Raw genomic sequence first — 17,246 nt, forward strand, 5'->3', positions numbered from 1 at the left:
GTCAAAATAACAGTTTATCAAATTAATTTAAGTGAGTAAGTCAGCCGGCTTCCTTCAGAGATTATTCTGTTCGCCAATGTGTTGTTTCAAGAAGCCCGTGGTCCTTTATGTCATTGTGGTCCTTCATGCGACTGTGTTCTCCAGCTTAACTCTGGTGTTGCATTTGAGCGGCTGCCATTTCTTGTCACCTGACCTTTACATTCATGAGACCTCTTCTGCTCTGCTTCCACCACAGACGCCTCACAGGAAGAGAACTTGTGTCTCAGACTCTTCAAAGTGTGTGTGTGGGGGGGAGGGGGGAAACAAACTCCTCAATAAAAGCACCCAGTATTTGTTTTTATTATGGTTAACATCATGGCAAAAACTATATTATTCTATAATTCACAACTTATTGGCACAGCAACAAAATTTACATCCAAAAATGATTCACAAAATGCAAAGTAGCTCACTTACAGTTCACACGGATGTACAGAAGTGTTATTCATGACCTTCTTAGATGAATTTGGAGATTAACGGAGTGACAGTTTATCATCAGACCTTCCCTAACCCTTTGGGTTGATATCACATCTACACTTCCTCTATTGTGCTTTAAAGTAGAAATACTTGACAGTGGTGGCATTGAGCCGATATGTACAAATGAAATCGCACAATATAGGTAAATAGTGCCGCCAGCCGGAAGGCTTGTTTCCTGTTTGAACTAAGTAGGCACATAATGGAAATCTACTCGGCAAAGGTCTGCTAGTCCTCAAAACACTCAAGCACACAAAGTAGTATTGATCACACACAAACAGGTTAGAAAGGGCACAAATAAATAAAGTTAACTGCAGGTGCATAAAATAGCTGTCCATATTTACAGCACATTCCTGTGTCAAAGAAGGCGTCGTGTACCGACTAGTAGCTTGCAGTGCAGCACTGTGTGACAAAGCTGAGGAACGTCGCAGAGTTGTGCCAAAAGCAGAGCATGTGTTACGTGGAGGAGCAGAGACATAATCGTTTCCAGTGCTGGTGGAGTTGAGGAGAAGGTGTGAAGATAACGATTCCAGCGTATCGTGTTGAATTTGGCCCCGTGGACACCTGGGATGTGTTGTACTCTCTCTTTGTGGTACTCAGTGAACTCCTCCACCAGATCCCTCTGGACTATGAGAGATGACATTCAAATGTGACTTTCCACTTCAGACGGGTTTTTATGAAGGGTTCAGTGCGCGAGTGGTGGGCTGGCTGGTGGGGATGTGTGAATGTGGGTGGGGGGGGGTCAACTCACCATCTATATAACCTCCCTGTTGTTCCTGATGGCACAACACAGAACCATACTGAAGATCATTCCTATGATCTGAAATCAAATACACATTTCAGGGCATGTTGAAGCACGTACGGAGCTTCATGTAAAGTAGCACAGCCCATGGCAAATGGTTAGAAAGTAGATTAGAAATCTTTTTAAAAAATGCAAATTTAACTTTTTGTAACTTCTCACCATCACTCCTGCAACCCCGATCCCAGTGAATCCAACAATATGCAGCTTGTCATTGAAGAAGTCTGTTATTGCAGTGAGGCAGTCCTAAAAACAACAATTAAGCATTTACATTGTTATGCACATAACCCTGCTGATGCAATACCATACTAATATTAAAGTGCAGCAAATCGTCTAATCTTAAACCAGCTCTATGCCGCCACCGTGTGGTATAAGGTGTTATAGCAGGCATGAGGGTTTACCTGGGCGTCCTCCTTTGCCTCTGCACAAAGTGCGTCGGTCGTGTCTGATGCGGAACCTCCGCAACAGTTCAGCTGTAGATGTGAAGAGTAGAAAGATTAGAATTGTGACGCTGGTGGTGTTTGTTGTGACAAGTTGTACTCACAGTTTTGTGGTAAATGGATGCGATCGCGGTGCCATTCGGAGTGGAGACGTCAGCGATGGAGGTGCTGTAAAACTTTTGGACTTCCTCGACAATCTGTTATCGAGATATGATAACAAAAACATCACTTGTATTTTATACTTTTTATTTTTATTTAGAAGATACATTACAATCAGCTTTAAAAAAAAGAATGACTAAAGTGTTTTACCTGTTCCTTGTTTATGAATCCAAACACTCCAGCAGCAATCTCTGCTCCAAAGATGATCAGGAGACAAGCAAAGAACTGCAGAACAGAAGACCGGCTTTATACGGACATATCGTTACCTTCCGTACAATAAGAGTTTATAATACTTTATTTTACAGGTCAGTCATTTCTCTCTAATTTACTAATATTGAGACTGAACGATGGGGAAAAAGTTTATATTAATTTATTAACCCTTTCATGCATAGAGGTCACTACAGTGGACAGCTATTCTAATGTTGTTTTCTTGTCTATGCATGGGTTTTGATGGCATAGTTGCACATCAGCAACTACAGTGAATGCTATTGCATCATCCCATACACTGCTACTCAGTGGCAAGCCGTTGTAAGTGCAAGATACATTTCTCAAAACCAAGATAGCTGACAGACAGTCAGGAACACCCAGCCACTCATCAATATCTTGCCAATCCTATGGAAAGAGACCCTTGCAGGTATGAAAATGTTGGTGACATCAAGTAACAATAATCATATAATTCATACATTTTCCAAGTATTGATTTTATATTGGGAGGAAATTACGATTAATCATCTGTCCACTAAATTGGACATCATGTATCACTGGCTATATTTCCTGTGGCAAACCAGGGGGGGAAAGCTGAGCAGACACAGCACAGGAGGCGGATCCCCAAGCTCAGGTTGGGGGAGGTGATGGAGGGAGTCTACTATCCAGTGCAGGTGCTGCAGCCACTAGGCACGTGGCATTGGTCACACCTGCAGCCCATCAGCTAATAAGAGTGAGCATATGTTCACAGAGCAAACAGATGCCATGATGCTGCTGCATGCACACGAAGAACAAAGTACATCTGCATGCAGTGTCTTGTGGCTTTGTGCCCTGGGTGCTTTGCCAATTATCATAAATATTATACATTTTCTTTGTATATACATATATCATTTTATTCATTTGTTTGTTAAATACATATTTCTTCAGTTGAAAATAAAAACGCATGCCGTCCACCTGAGTGGACATGTAAAAATCTCTTTGAACAAGCTGGATTAAAACAAACTAAAGTTCAAATCTTGTTTTTCATGCCTAAAGAGCAATAAGAACACTTGGTAAAAAAATAATCCTGATTTAGGTTGTCCTAATTCATGCATGAAAGGGTTAATAGAAACTTTGTTCTCTGTATTCATAATTATGTGCTTGTCGACTGACAAATTTCACATCATTTTCACCTGCTGTCAACTGATTAAAAGACTTGGAATTAATTAATACCAAATATACCAATCAAAGTCTAATCCCCTTATAATTACTACTGAATTGCACCTAGAGCTCATGGAAGTTACTCAGAATATATTTAATTAGTTTTTGTCCTAAAATTCTGAAAAGGAAATTATGGCATTAGATCAAATGGAAATTAGAAACCTTTAAAAAAATAGAGCATCACCTCACAGTATATGTTCAAAACACCAGTAAAGGAACATTAAAACACACATGAATACAAAACCACGAGAGCACGTTAACTCACCGATGCTAGAAGACACTGAGACTCACGTACAGCACCAAAACAACCAAAGAACCCGACGACCATCATCAGCCCTCCTGCACCGAGGAGGATGTACACAGCTGAGTGAGGAGAGACAAGGCAGAGAGATAATCACTGTGTTTCTCTGTGGAAATAAATCAGGAAACAACCCACCAATCCTGCAATGTTCATGATAGAGGAATTAAAAGCCTGAATCGACTCAAGGACACATGACTGTAGTTCACATCTTCAACTCAGGATGGCAGCATGGTCCAACTGTTTTCATGTCTTTGCTTCAGTAGAATTTGTATTAAAAGGCTGTTGTGTTTGACTACCAGCAGAAAAGTGTAGGTGGAAACATCCAAAATTCAGTCTGATCATCAGCCCACTCCTTTAGTCCAGCCACTTGTGAGTTTTAAAGCTTTGAGTCGAGATGAAAGACATCAGAATCTCAACAAACTGCACTTTTTGATGTTTGGATTGGTGCCTAAAATAGTTTATTTTGTTATTTTTGGTGTATCATGAGTCATAGTTCTTTGGCCTCATTTTGCAGTTGTTTTGTGTCTCTATGTGTTGTTTTTGTGTCCCGTTGTTTTGTGTCTCTATGTGGTGGTTTTGTGTCCCTTTGCAGTTGTTTTGTGTCACGTTGTAAATATTTTGGTTATTTTGTAGTTATTTTTTGTCCGTGGTAATTTTGCACCTTTTTGTAGTTGTTTTGTGTCACTTTGTAGTCGTTTGGAGTCTCTTTGTAGTTGCTTTGTGTATCTTTGAAGTTGTTTTATTTTATTTTCATAGTCATTGTGAGTCTCTTTGTGTCTCTTTGCAGCTATTTTGGTCTCTTTGGTCTCAATGTGTCTCTTTGTAGTTGTTCTACTTTTCTTTGTGGTCATTTTGAGTCTTGGTTGGTTCATGTCTGTTTGAGTGACATTTTGTAGGTGAAGGCTAGGGGGGCCCCCTGACACTTTGGGCCTTCGGGCCTGTGCATGGTAGACCCGTTCAGTAATCCATCCATGGGTTGGATGGATGAACGTTTGTTAAGACAGTCCAATAACTGAAACCTCTAAAAATAAATACCATCTGTCCGATCCTCTCAGTGTGTCGAACAAAACAATATGGTGGATTCTGTCCTGCAGCAGGCGAGCTCCAAATAGCTGGAAATTCTTCTTATCCATGTCTCAGAGGTGCAGTCAGACTCTGTATCACGATTTGAATTTGAATTTAAGCTGACAGAGCTACAGAGTCTATTGAGAAACAAGGCTTCCAGTTCACTCTTTATTCAGACTTTGTGCATTCATAGTGCTGCAGGGTAAAGCGGTACAACAGATGCCATCTGTCTGGTAAAAAGCCAAATCTAATTTTTCGATATCTGATTGCTGCAGAGTTTAGACTACATCCCCCAACCTTCAGCTCCCCATGCGCCTGGATGTCGTCACCTCCCTCGGTCTGCTCCCCTTCTCCCAGCCCTCGCTACTGAGCCCTTCACGCTGTAACTATACACCCAACCCGTCCCCGAGGTCCACGCTAAGGGTCTAGTCGGTGACATAGACAGCAACCACTGCAGCGATTTAATTAATCCACATGGGGGGGGGGGGGGGGGGTTGCAAGCTGTTGTTTTCCTGCTGCTGAACAAAAGGGGAGGTAAAGATGAGGCCAGCAGCCGAGGGCGGCTGGAAGCGAGGGATATGCTGCATCAAGGCGTAAGCAATGGAAAAAAATAATGGGCCAAGACAGCTTCTACTGTGTATACAAAGTGTCCACACAACAAGTGATCTCGGCTGGTGCTGTTTTTAGCTCTTCCTCTCAGTGAGGCTAGTGCAAACTAGCAGAACACTTCCTCCTTGTTAATGCTGGCAGCAGGTTGCTGGTAGCGATACATATTAGTGTAAACATCTCACTGCCTCTTGAGTTTCTCTCCGTCTGTAAATGCTCATAATGGATATTTACACGCACAGAGCAACAAAGGTGACCGAGTGGAAAGCTAGAGTCACCCATAGGGAATGCTTCCACTTAAGTTGTTATGGCATCACTCTGTTCAGTCTCCTTGCTGGAGGTGAGTGCAGGCAGCGGCGCTCCACCGTTCTGTCAGGATATTTGTTTCGTAAGACCATCGACCCTCCGCAGGATCGTTCAGATGTACGGATTCACTGATGACATCCAGCAATCTGCTGCCGTCTGTCAACACCGATCAACACCTGTGCAGGAAGTATTCAGACAAGTGCTGAATACTATGCACTGTATACTCAATATGCGTATAGTTCAATGTACTTGGCGGTTGGAGATATGTAACCATGGTAACCTGCGCCAACCTCATGAGACCACACGATGATTTGAGAGAATCGGTCTGAACTAATGTCAAAATATGCTACGCCTAGCAAAGTCAAATCTTATACACTTACACTGAAGTGTTGTTGACGTCACAGAGCTGTCCGCTATTATGAACGTTGTTGTTACTACCGCATTGCATTCTGGGATATTTAAGTGGCCGTATTGTCCCTAGATAGCATGTTATCATGGAATTTTGGACGCAACCAATATTTCAGTCCTGGTTGATTTATAATTTCTATTTGAGTAAAAAAATGGAGCTGTGCCCAAAGAGTCTTGTAGTTGATACATGCTTCAAATGTTATAAAATTGTGTGCATTGTGACAATTTGTGTGTATATTAAATGGGGAAAAACTGTAATACAGCATTTTTTTTTGTAAATGTCACCACAGACAAAGTTCGTAATACTGCATATATATATAAATGCTGGGCAATGTGGACATTAACCTGCAAAGTGACTGTATCAGGAGTGAACTGTACACTATTTGGAATGTGCAGTGAAGTGCAATGAGGATACGTGAGTAAATGAACACATCCAAAATGTGTGTGACAAGTATTCAGGACGAGCTCTGTGATATTTGCATGTCACATGAAACCAAACTGTAGAGAAATTATCTCACCTTCAGTAGTTTGCATAATGAGAAACTGTGAGAACAGAAGTGTGTTGTAGCTCAATAACATGGAGAATAATATCCTGTATGCTGTGTTTGACCGCATTCATGTCCACTTGATATTGTTTTTCAAGTGTTTTTTTGTAGTTCCAGTAACAGGCTGTATTTGACTTTGGCTTTTATCCCTTCCCCCCCTCACATTTCTACAAACTACTGTATGAAACATGACTTTGTTTCACACAATGATGCACTGCATAGTACAGTATTATGACGACCACTAAAGGAGTCTTCAGGATAGACTCCTGTCACCTGCCCCACCCTGCCTGCTCCTCGTGTCCCGAGGGAGGCAGCCAGCTCCGTGAAAGCACAGCAGAGAGCAGATGAAGTGAAGTCACCATTTTAGGTCATGGTCTAAACGGGAGTAACAAGAATAGGCTTCATTCTAATCATCTGCTCCTAGAGAGAGAGAGAGAGAGAGAGAGGCCTATTGTATGGACTACTGGCCCACTACTACACACTGAAGGGTGTTTGTCCACTCCACTGTATGTTTTAATCACCTATACTGTGTGTTTTATTCTGATTGATTATCATTAATCTAAAGCAAACCTGAGCACAAGGTGCTACAGACTTAAAGATCTTTCAGCAAAGAGTCGAGCAGCTCATTAATCAGTTAGAGGCTCCGGTCCATTTGTCACTGCTTGAACATCTCTGGTTGATCGTTTTGTAGAACTCTACTGAGAGGAAAAACTAATCAATATTTGCAATTCTCTCCATAACCCATAAAACAGAGGCACTACCACTAATGGTGCGTGTTGATAATCGTTGGACGTGGCCCAAAGTGGCCCTTCAGAGCGAGGTGGCGCATTTTAAAAAACGGGCCGAATAAGTGAGGATGTCAATGATGATTAAAAACACTCAGAGAGTGAGTTTCCGTCGTGCGATGTGTGGAGGAAGTGATAAAACATCACAATGCGTTAAGTGTGAACTGTGCCTGCGTTCATTACTGCTCTCTAACACCTTCTGCCCCGGAAAGGTCCTTCACTTAAAATGGCGGAGGGGAATCCCCCTCGGGACGTTTGTTGTAAATGATTATTACAGCGCACCATAAAACCGGATGTCATCAGGCATGTAATCTGGTACTGAGTTCTCTGAAGAGGAGATTGATTGATTTGGAGCCATTTTCACACCTAAATTAGATTCATTTTATAGCTGAAAATGTCTCTTAATCTCCTGAAAAATGATATATATTATACATATTATATCAAATTTTCTGGCTTTGAGAGGAAATTCATCAACAACAAATTTGATTTGCTTCTTTGTGGCTGATAAAATCCACATGAGACTTTCCCTTCCTCGTCTCATTACTCGAATGAATAGTAGCTGCAGCCCATATCGCCATGTTTACATTGTTAAGTGGTGGATATACACAGAACTGGCACTACTTAAAGTTAAATAAAATGACTTCACTGAATCAAGAAACCCAATAAAATCCCAATAAAAATAAATAAACAACTAAAATCATTGGATTTCTTTATCTTGCACCATATTTTAGGATCTGTAGATGTCAGGTGAGGTGTGATTGGAGGACGTACCTATGAAGAAGGTTTCGGGGGCGTCGTCACCCGTCAGCAGCTCCACTGTTTCTGGGTCAAATCTGAGCCAAAGTCCCACAGCCAGCACCAACAGGCCCGACAGCTGGGGAACGATACGTTATTGAATCAATATTCATGTCATAGTTACACGTCTACAGAATATTAAAGGTGTGTAGGATTTGGCGACATCTAACGGTGAAGTTGCAGATTGCAACCAACTGAGACTTCTCCCTTGTGCCAAGCATTCAGAACAAGCCCCCAGGAAGTGCGCCATGCTTGGAAGAAAATTTGACAAAGTGGCCAAACAGTGGAATGACAATTTCCGGGTCCGTCAATTGATGCCATGGGGGCCAAAAACACGTCCCATAGACTTACATTAGGAAAGAGATGGCTGTAACTCAGCAAAGCTTTTTGTTTTTGTTTTAAGCAAATAAACTTTCCAGTATGAACACATGAATACCCCTTATTTAAATGTTTCAATCCTAAAAGTAAAAATTAATAAAAATGCACTAATAGCCGGGTTATTTCCCCTCCCGCGTTCATGTGAACGAGCCCGAGAACGAGGCTGGACCGAGGTCTGGGAGGCGGGGTTAAAGGAGGAGCTAGTGCGCTAGCTCTATAGGCCCATGGATGTGGAAGATATGGCTCATTTCATCTGAATTCTATAAGTCTATAAAACTTTTTTTGCTTCATGTGCCACAGAGCAACTTTCATAGGAATGAACGGGGCTCTGCCTCCGACGCTGTATCCAGTTCTCTTTATACATCCATGGTGAAGGAGAACTAGATTATATTTCATTTCTGCTAATAGATCCCCCTAAATGCTAAACACTGTTCCTTTAATTCACAATGAATTGTCCCTTTTTATTTTTAGGATTTAAGTGTCTCTGTCTCTGGAGATCAGCTCTCAATGGTGTTGCCTAGATATCACTTCACAGTTAAACATTGAGGCCCATCACGTTTTTTTTTTTTTCTTTGGCTCTTCTGTTGATTAATATTCTGCTGGTGGCGCTCTCGTCTTTGTCTCGTCAACAGAGGGGCTCCTGAAGCTCACTGTCCGTGTTTTTCTTCTGGTAATTCCCAACAAACTGCTGCCAGAGATGTTAATGCATTGCCTCTTTAACGACCAAAGGTTTAGTCTAAGTTTAAGACTTGTTTCGACTCTTAAAAAGGATAATTAGCTTCACGTGCAGCCAAAATAACTTTTTGAAAAACATATCAAGTGAAGAGACTGCAAGAAATGCAAGAGAACAAATAATTGAAGGAGGAGAACAGCAGCTCATGTTTCCATATGGACCGTCAAAATATCAGGTCTTAACGGCAGCATCTATGATCCATCTCCCATGGTGCATTTCAGCCACAAGCTGTGCCAGCCTCACAGTACCATGGGTGATGTAACTCACACTGGCATTGGCTGCTTGTTTGGCTCTTCACCCCAAAATGACAACGTACTGTTCGCCCCTTCTGGCTCCGACCACGACAGCTCTGCTTTCAGTCCCCAAACTCCTAAACAAAGAGGCCGCTGTCCGTTTGTGTGACACAAGTGATCGTCTTACAGAGCACAGATGAGTCAATGCAGCCGTTTAGATCCCAATATACTGTATCATTTAGCAGTAAAACATGAGCATCCATCCATCCACGACAACTGCAGAGAGTCTGTGACAGCACGTAATTTGTCAATTAATCGATAAAATGGATCTGCAACTACTGTGGTAATCAATGCCTTGTTTAAGTCATTTTTCAAGATAGAAATGCGAAGCATGTCCTACTTAGCTTGTCAAATGTGATAGTGTGCTGCTTTTATTTGTTTTATGCGATAGTAAATTTAATCTCTCTGGATTTTGGACTCTTTTTCAGATAAAACTAACAATTTAAAGACATCACCCTTGGCTTTTGGAAAAGGTACATTCGTCTCTATTTTAAGATATTTTATTGACCAAAAGATTGTTGAGGAATCATTTAGTTGCAGCCCTTTCAGTTATTTGTGATATCTATTTTAATACATTTACTTTAACCACGTTGCAAGCTAAACTAATGCTGAAATAACACAAGGGAGCCATTTAAACACAATACATGTAGCCTACGCAGAGGATTGCAATGGTTTGCAACCTGGGAGTCAAGACCCCCAATGAGTTGCAGTACAAATCTGCAGGGACCTGCCTGCCTACTTTTTCAAAATAAAACAGCCTGGAAATGAAGAATCCATCTTTCACTCTTTAGTTTAACAGGTTGCATGTATGCACAACCCTTGGACGTCAACTTTGTTTTGGGATAACAAGCCAAAACCACGTTTAACAAATATTGCCATCATATACACAGATAATATTCAGATGATAGATTACAGCACAGAAAATCGAAAGTGACTCTACAGTAGCCGGAGCCACAGATAAGCTTATCGGAACAGATTTTATCAAGCATATAGACCAAAACAAAACCTTTCATGGTGTTCCCAAAACAGATTAACCCTGTCTGTTAAACTCCCCCCCCCTCTGCCCAAACCCTTAGACCTGCTGCAGGAAAGTCACAGCACAATGCCAGATCATGAGATCAGATCACTGAACAGTGGTTGTGTTGGAAAAGTGGCAGCACACTGCAGCGCTGATGCTGCAGGACGACCACAGCACACATAATCCCATGAGCGTTAAAATGGTTAGTGCCTTACAGCCTTTGATTTACTCATTCATTTATAGAAACAGTTCAAAAATTGAGGCCACTTTAAGTGCTGTAATGGGGGCATTTATAATGGTTTAAATGATGATTGATGACATAATGAAGGATTGGTTTTTACGATTTAAGGAAACAGAACAGAGTCAGAGAGGACTTTGCGCCAAGCAGGTGGATAGTAATCTGCACAATAAACTCCCCAGTTTTTTCAGTGTATAACAGGTTAATTAAAAACCAGATCTAACAATAGAAATGGACAGACTGTCAGCAGCGTGTTGACCATGTAAACACTTCAAGAAGGCGGAGCACGAGCAGGTTTTTTTCCCCATGCAAACAAAGCTTGATCGTTTAAAATAAATAAATCAGACGTATACGACGTGACAGACATGACGTTGATTTCAACAACAGCAATAACGTTGTTTCATGTCAGCGAAGCGCACTTACCCAAAAGATGAAGTTGAAAACGAATAGCAGGTATTTCACGCATTTCATCCCTCCCTGCACTTTGCTCATGATGCCACCTGATTTGTCGATATTCCCGATCTCTGAACGCTGTTGTTCTGCAAATCCTCGCGTCTCCCAGTTGGACATCAACCATGCAATGATGAGGAAGACCTGCACAGCTTCACCATCCAAGCACGAGAACATGCGCACAACGCTGCACGGGCTGGCTGGCAGCTGCTCGCACGCTGACTTTCACCGCCCATCCGCGCGCGCGAGTGTGTGCGTCGTGGTACCCAAGGTGGTGTTCAGGGACGATCTGGGACCCCCGAGGGACACTCCAGGAAGTCCCCCAACAACGTAGGGAACAGGTTCAGTTCAGTGTGTGATATCACTGCTTGGAATTAAACGCAGTGACAATAAGGGCATTGTTTTTCAAACGTTGAATCAAAAAATAAAATCCAAAAAGAACCCTGTTTAGTCACATGTTGTGCAATAAACCTTATTTGAGAAGGAAACGTGTTGATGAGTAAATACCAAATTGTATAATCTATGTGGGCGGGAGACGTGAAACTGGTGTGGAAACAGCCATCTGTTTGCAGTCTCTATTTGTTGTGCTACTTTTGATAATGAATTTAATGATCAATTGACTCTCAGAGGTCCCACTGTTGAGCAATGCATTTTTTAAATATTCACTTTCACCTCTCATACCTTCATGACCTATTTGAAGTTAGACAACAGTTTATCAACGCTTTTCAATCTGCATCACCCTGTACGTGCCACTGATATCAGTGTTTATTATGGAAATATGGGAACTTGTGTAAATATATGCACCCAAGACACACAGCAACCTGAGATCACATATTAACGATAACAGTTAAAATAAATTATACCAGGGCCTTGGATTACATTTGAAAAGGAACCTGATGTTCCCAACTCCAGAATAATTTGACTTGAGTTTACCAGTCTACAGTTCAAATTTGAATATTTCTTTAAAAATAAATCTGTTAACTATCATAATTAATTCATAATATTATCTGTGTTTAGTTTAAAAGCCTTACCTCTTAAGACCTGCCACTGGGAAAAAACGCCTAAAATAACACCCAAAATAAATCAGGAATAGCTCCACAACTATAAGGCTTATATTCAAATTCTGGGGCTACGTTGAAAGGCAAGAAGCTGAGGAATAAAGTTGTAAGTTGTTAGTGAATTGTAAGTTAACCTGTTAAGTTATTATAGTTCATCTATAAATTTGCTTCAAACATCTCCCATAAACCAAACATTTAAATAGTGAAAACCCAATGCATAGTGTATGTATGAGCTCCATGCTATACAGGCCAATAATGGCAGGGCCCTGCCATTGCCTGACATATCCACAGATTCGTCTCAGTAAGGGGAAAAGATTAATGATTGTCGGCTTGTTGGTGTCAATGCTCCACAAGTGGTTGTGGCACTTGGTCGTCACAATTTTCGTATCTTGGCACATGCTGTCCATGCGATCACAGCTTTTCAGACATGACTGTCACAAATAGTTCACTGATAAAAGCACTATTACCTCATTCAGGGATTAAGATGCGCAATTCGTTTTTGAATGCTTTAGAAACCAGAGGTCTTAAGAATCTACATTTGAGTGCATATTTTGCCCGTCAAATCAAATTGTTGACAGGGTTTGCAACCATGTATTAACAGTGCAATACGTACTTGACTTCTTTCTTTACAGGGCTTGTATAAAGGCAATAGAAAAGGCCATGAATATGATATATGAGTTTACAGTTAATAACAATTGCTCGTTTATGGTGTTTTGCAGGAATCGTCTTCTTGCTTCTTTACATTACACTTTGTTTGTACGCCCTCTGGCGTTTCGGAGAATAATGCAACGAACAGCGCGTTGAGCATAAATGCCTTTTTGCGTGCTCGTAGCTCGCGAGCATGAACAAAGTTTAAGAAGGTTGCTGGCTCCCAAAGGCTCACCGATTACTGTAGAACCGTAAGTAACACAACTCTGCTGTTTCGGTGAAAATAACATAAGTCCTGGTGAAGTGTGTGCATGAACATAGCTTGATGCAGTGACTGTAAAATGTGAAGTTTCAACGTTGGAAACGAAACAATGTGGTTTTTGAGTCACGATGCGTTTAGGTGCTGTAGAAAGCTCGTAATTTCTGCGATCCAGTGATACCAAACATCTTATTGTCGACTGATAAGAAAATGACCCCTGATCTTTTGAACACAACTTGCTGTCTAGATGATAATCCACAATCGAGTGGTGCAGGGATGACTATTGTTTAGGCCAACCCTGGAAATTACCATCACATTGGTCCCCTCGACAAAAAGCCAATGGGATTTTGGATTATTGCAGAAAACAAGCTCTGTGGCAAACACAAGATCACTTACAAGTGAAAATATCTTAAGCTTGTGTAAACCACAGAGCTGAATTCAGGCATCTAACCAAAAACCCGTTGACTTTGAGACGAGGGAATTGGAAGTGCAACAATGCTAACTCATTTCTTGGCTTTAGGCCTCATTCCTGCACCATCGAATTTGCAAAAAAACGTGCAAAAACGGTTGCAACTCGCTGCCTGACAACCTATCCTAACCTTAACCCTTCAAAGTCAATGCCTAACCATAACCATCCTGCCAGAGTATCGCAAATTGTGGGTTATCTTGTACAACTTTATTGTTTATTAAATACATTGCAATAAGATATAGTTAGGACAACATACAGTTGGTTTACAGATTGTGAAAGCTGAGGACCCTATATTTTCAAAACAATATCACATGCATATCTTCTAAAAAACAAATAGATCTTCCATTGCAACTTTTCTTAACTACTGTCTGCACTGTCTTGACAAAACTTGTGAAGGGGAAACAGAAATACCTGTTTCTGTTTTAATATGCAAATTGTACTCGGTATGTAAGCCAGTTCCTGTGACTGAAGGCCGCATATGAAGCTCCTCTGTGTCTTCTCTGCCGGCCGGAGGAGGGGGGGGGGGGGGGGGGGGGTCAGGCCGGTTTCACCCACTCTGACAGTCAAGCTTCTCATGTTTGTGTCGCCTTTGTTTGCTGCTCTGATGTGGGAGGCAAACAGCGACCCCCTATTCTTCTGCCAGAGTATCAGTGAGGATCAGATCACGAGACGCATCACATCACCGCCTCTTTATTTATCAGATGACAACTCCAGCAAAAGTCAGCAGATAGATGCATAGATGGATGGATAGATGAGAGAGATATGAGGGATATAAATGATTAATAGTTTCCATGTAATCCTGAATAAAGTCACTGAACTGCATCAACGATAACCTAATATCAGTTTGGTCATCCAATCCAATTCAGGGCTGTAATTCTCACAGTAGAAGTACACCCAAACTGAAACCATATCCTCGGAGTATAATGGAGTCAGAATCCCATTGTCCCTCCACAGCCGCCCCTCCTCACCCTCCTCACCCTCCTCTGCTGTGCTTCATATGTAAATCTGCAATAACGTAACCTGATCTCCATATGGGCAAACTGTCATGCTTATGATCCAACAGACACCAGGGGTGACAAGACAGACAATCAAAATCATTTTGGACTTGTATGCTTTTATGAGGACAAGCCATGCTACTCAATAGATTAAAATAATGAAACAGGTTTAAAATAATTGTAGTAGACTATTATGAAATACAGGGCCTGTAATTTATGAATACAGTCTTGACAGTGTGTATCAACATCTGACAACTTCAAACGAAAACGATCGTATATGTGCATCTGTATCACTGAGACAGCATGGCTGAATGGAAACCTTTGGACTAGACCGACACAGTGAAGTATTATGGGACTAAATATTTGGTCAGATCAATGTCTCCGTCTAGTGGACAGACGGAGATGTAACAGTTTGAATATATGCCATTACATTTCTTTTGTTAAATTTGAATTATATTCCACATCTTATTGTCTTAAAGACCATAAGGTTATTTATGTCAAACTGTATCTGAGGTCAAGGATCCCGCTCAATTAATTATCGTTGTTTTCTTTCTACGTTTACTTTATCTGCCCTAAAAGTTTTTTGTTTTTTACTTTTTAAACCACTACATTAATTTTAAAGCTCATTGGTTACTTTGCAGATTAAGATTGTTAATACAAAATATACTCAATTTATAAATGATGATGTATTATTACAGATTGCAGATATACAAAGTAGTTAAAATAGCTCCGGCTGCAAAATTCAAATGATGAACACATTGACCATTATTTATAATCCAATTATATAATGAACATGATTCTGAAATTAGCCATTCTGCATAACGAGTCCTTCTACTTTTGATACATTAAGTACATTTAGATTTTAATATATTTGTATTTTTACAAACATTTTGAATGCAGGACTTAAGTTATACTACGCTGTGGCCTTGAACTCAGCAGGACGCATGCGCAGTCCACATAGTCAGCTACTAACACACTATAACGTGCTTAGAAACGTTTTCCGTTCCAAAAATAACTTTTTACATGTTTTATTAAATTGATGAAGCCTCAGTGCTGTTTTTTAGCTCATGAATGTATAACAATACATGAAATGATTCCTTTTCAAACTCTCTTACTGAACTCCATAAAGTGTCGGACCGGAAGTATTAAATATTTCATGTTAACATCTGATCCACGGTCTATGATCTGATCCAATGTTATGAAGTCTCATTTAAAGACATATGAGATGTGTTCCCTCTTCTGGCCCCTAGATGGCAGTATTGTATTGTATTTTGTAGCAGTGCTTTGGAGATGAAGCTTGAAGTAAACAAGTCACAAGTAAACTAAACACGTTGGCTTTAAAGATGGTATGTACAGTTGGCAGGTACACAGCTCAAATTGGGATACTTCTCTTAAAACTCTATAGTTCTCCAGAAACAGCCTCTGCAGCGTCTTTGTGTCTGTTTTACCTCCAAAGCTCTCTGACATCTTAAATGTCAGCTATGATACAACGATTGGGATTTTAGCCTAAAACAAAAAAAAATCACCAGAAACTGACAGTATTCCTCAAGTACAATTTGTTGTGCTCTGACAAGACTGAAATGTCACTGCCAAAACAAAGAAAATAGCAAGCCATGATATTATCAGCTGGAGTTAGCGGTTGAATCCCAGGCTTCTTCATGTAAATGTCGCTTTCCCTTTGTTTCATATCTCCCGGAGAAAAAACACGAAGCAAAGCCAAAACACCAGATTACTGCCAGTAAAATGAAGCCACATGGCTCTTTCTCTTCAGGCCAAAGAACTCAATTTCTTTTTCGTGTTAAGCGGTTACTCAGTCCTCAGTCTCCATGAGGAGCAACAACAAACCTCAAAAACACACAGTGCATGTATGTAAGTGTTTAATAAATAACAATCAACAACATTGTAACAAAAGGTTAACTTATATCAGACCTGGGTCAAATTGTATTTCCAAAGTGTGTGTGTGTTGCGTCAGCCTGCATGTAGTGAGTCGGGTGTGCTATAGGAATATATAATAGGTGGCGGAAAAATACCCATAATCAGAATGATTGAGTTGTGGTGCTAAATCTCAGCTGCGGTTTAAGGTTTAAGACCGATTTAAACCTGTGTCTCCTTTAATAACATCACATAGTTTCTAAAACACCACTGCTGTGTCTTTGCAAGCTACAGTGTAAAATGCACTCATTTAGTTTAATATATAAACCCAGTTCCTGTGTGTTGCAGTGGTCACTTGAATGCCAGTAGAGGGCATGTGAGGTCTGAATTAAACCTCCTGCAGAGGTTAAAAGGAGGTTAAAGGTCACGTGGAACTGGTCTGTAAATAATTCAAATACACACTGCTTCCAGTGGTGTTTTGAGTGTATTTCCTCAGCAGTTATTCATAATGGAAAATCTTAATTACTGCCTGTGAGTGCGTGGGGTGGATCTCATAAGGTAACTTCATCATTATACGTTTGGTCAAGCTGCAGTTTAGCTGTGGTTCAGCTGAACCTGGGCCTGTATTTATCAAACCGCCAGAGTGAATGTTTGGAAGTCAAAGATAAAAGTTAAAAAATCTGCATTGTGTAACACTAGATGCTAGAGCTAGA

The 17,246-nt window shown here is 40.8% G+C and overlaps 1 protein-coding gene across 1 annotated transcript; it reads right to left on the reverse strand.

Annotated features, from left to right (window-relative positions):
* Positions 1–341: 341 nt before the first annotated feature.
* Positions 342–11,352, reverse strand: tspan2a (tetraspanin 2a). Its single transcript, XM_076096814.1, has 9 exons — positions 11,206–11,352; positions 8,099–8,201; positions 3,577–3,674; positions 2,059–2,133; positions 1,854–1,946; positions 1,711–1,782; positions 1,472–1,555; positions 1,262–1,330; positions 342–1,137 (listed from the first exon to the last, which is right to left on the reverse strand). Exons 1-8 carry the CDS (start codon positions 11,350–11,352, stop codon positions 1,265–1,267), a joined length of 738 nt encoding a protein of 245 aa, XP_075952929.1. The 3' UTR covers positions 342–1,137; positions 1,262–1,264.
* Between the last annotated feature and the right edge of the window lie 5,894 nt (positions 11,353–17,246).

Source organism: Anarhichas minor, unplaced genomic scaffold (genome assembly GCF_050575085.1).
Source record: "Anarhichas minor isolate MPS153535 unplaced genomic scaffold, ASM5057508v1 ptg000023l, whole genome shotgun sequence".
NCBI lineage: Eukaryota > Metazoa > Chordata > Actinopteri > Perciformes > Anarhichadidae > Anarhichas > Anarhichas minor.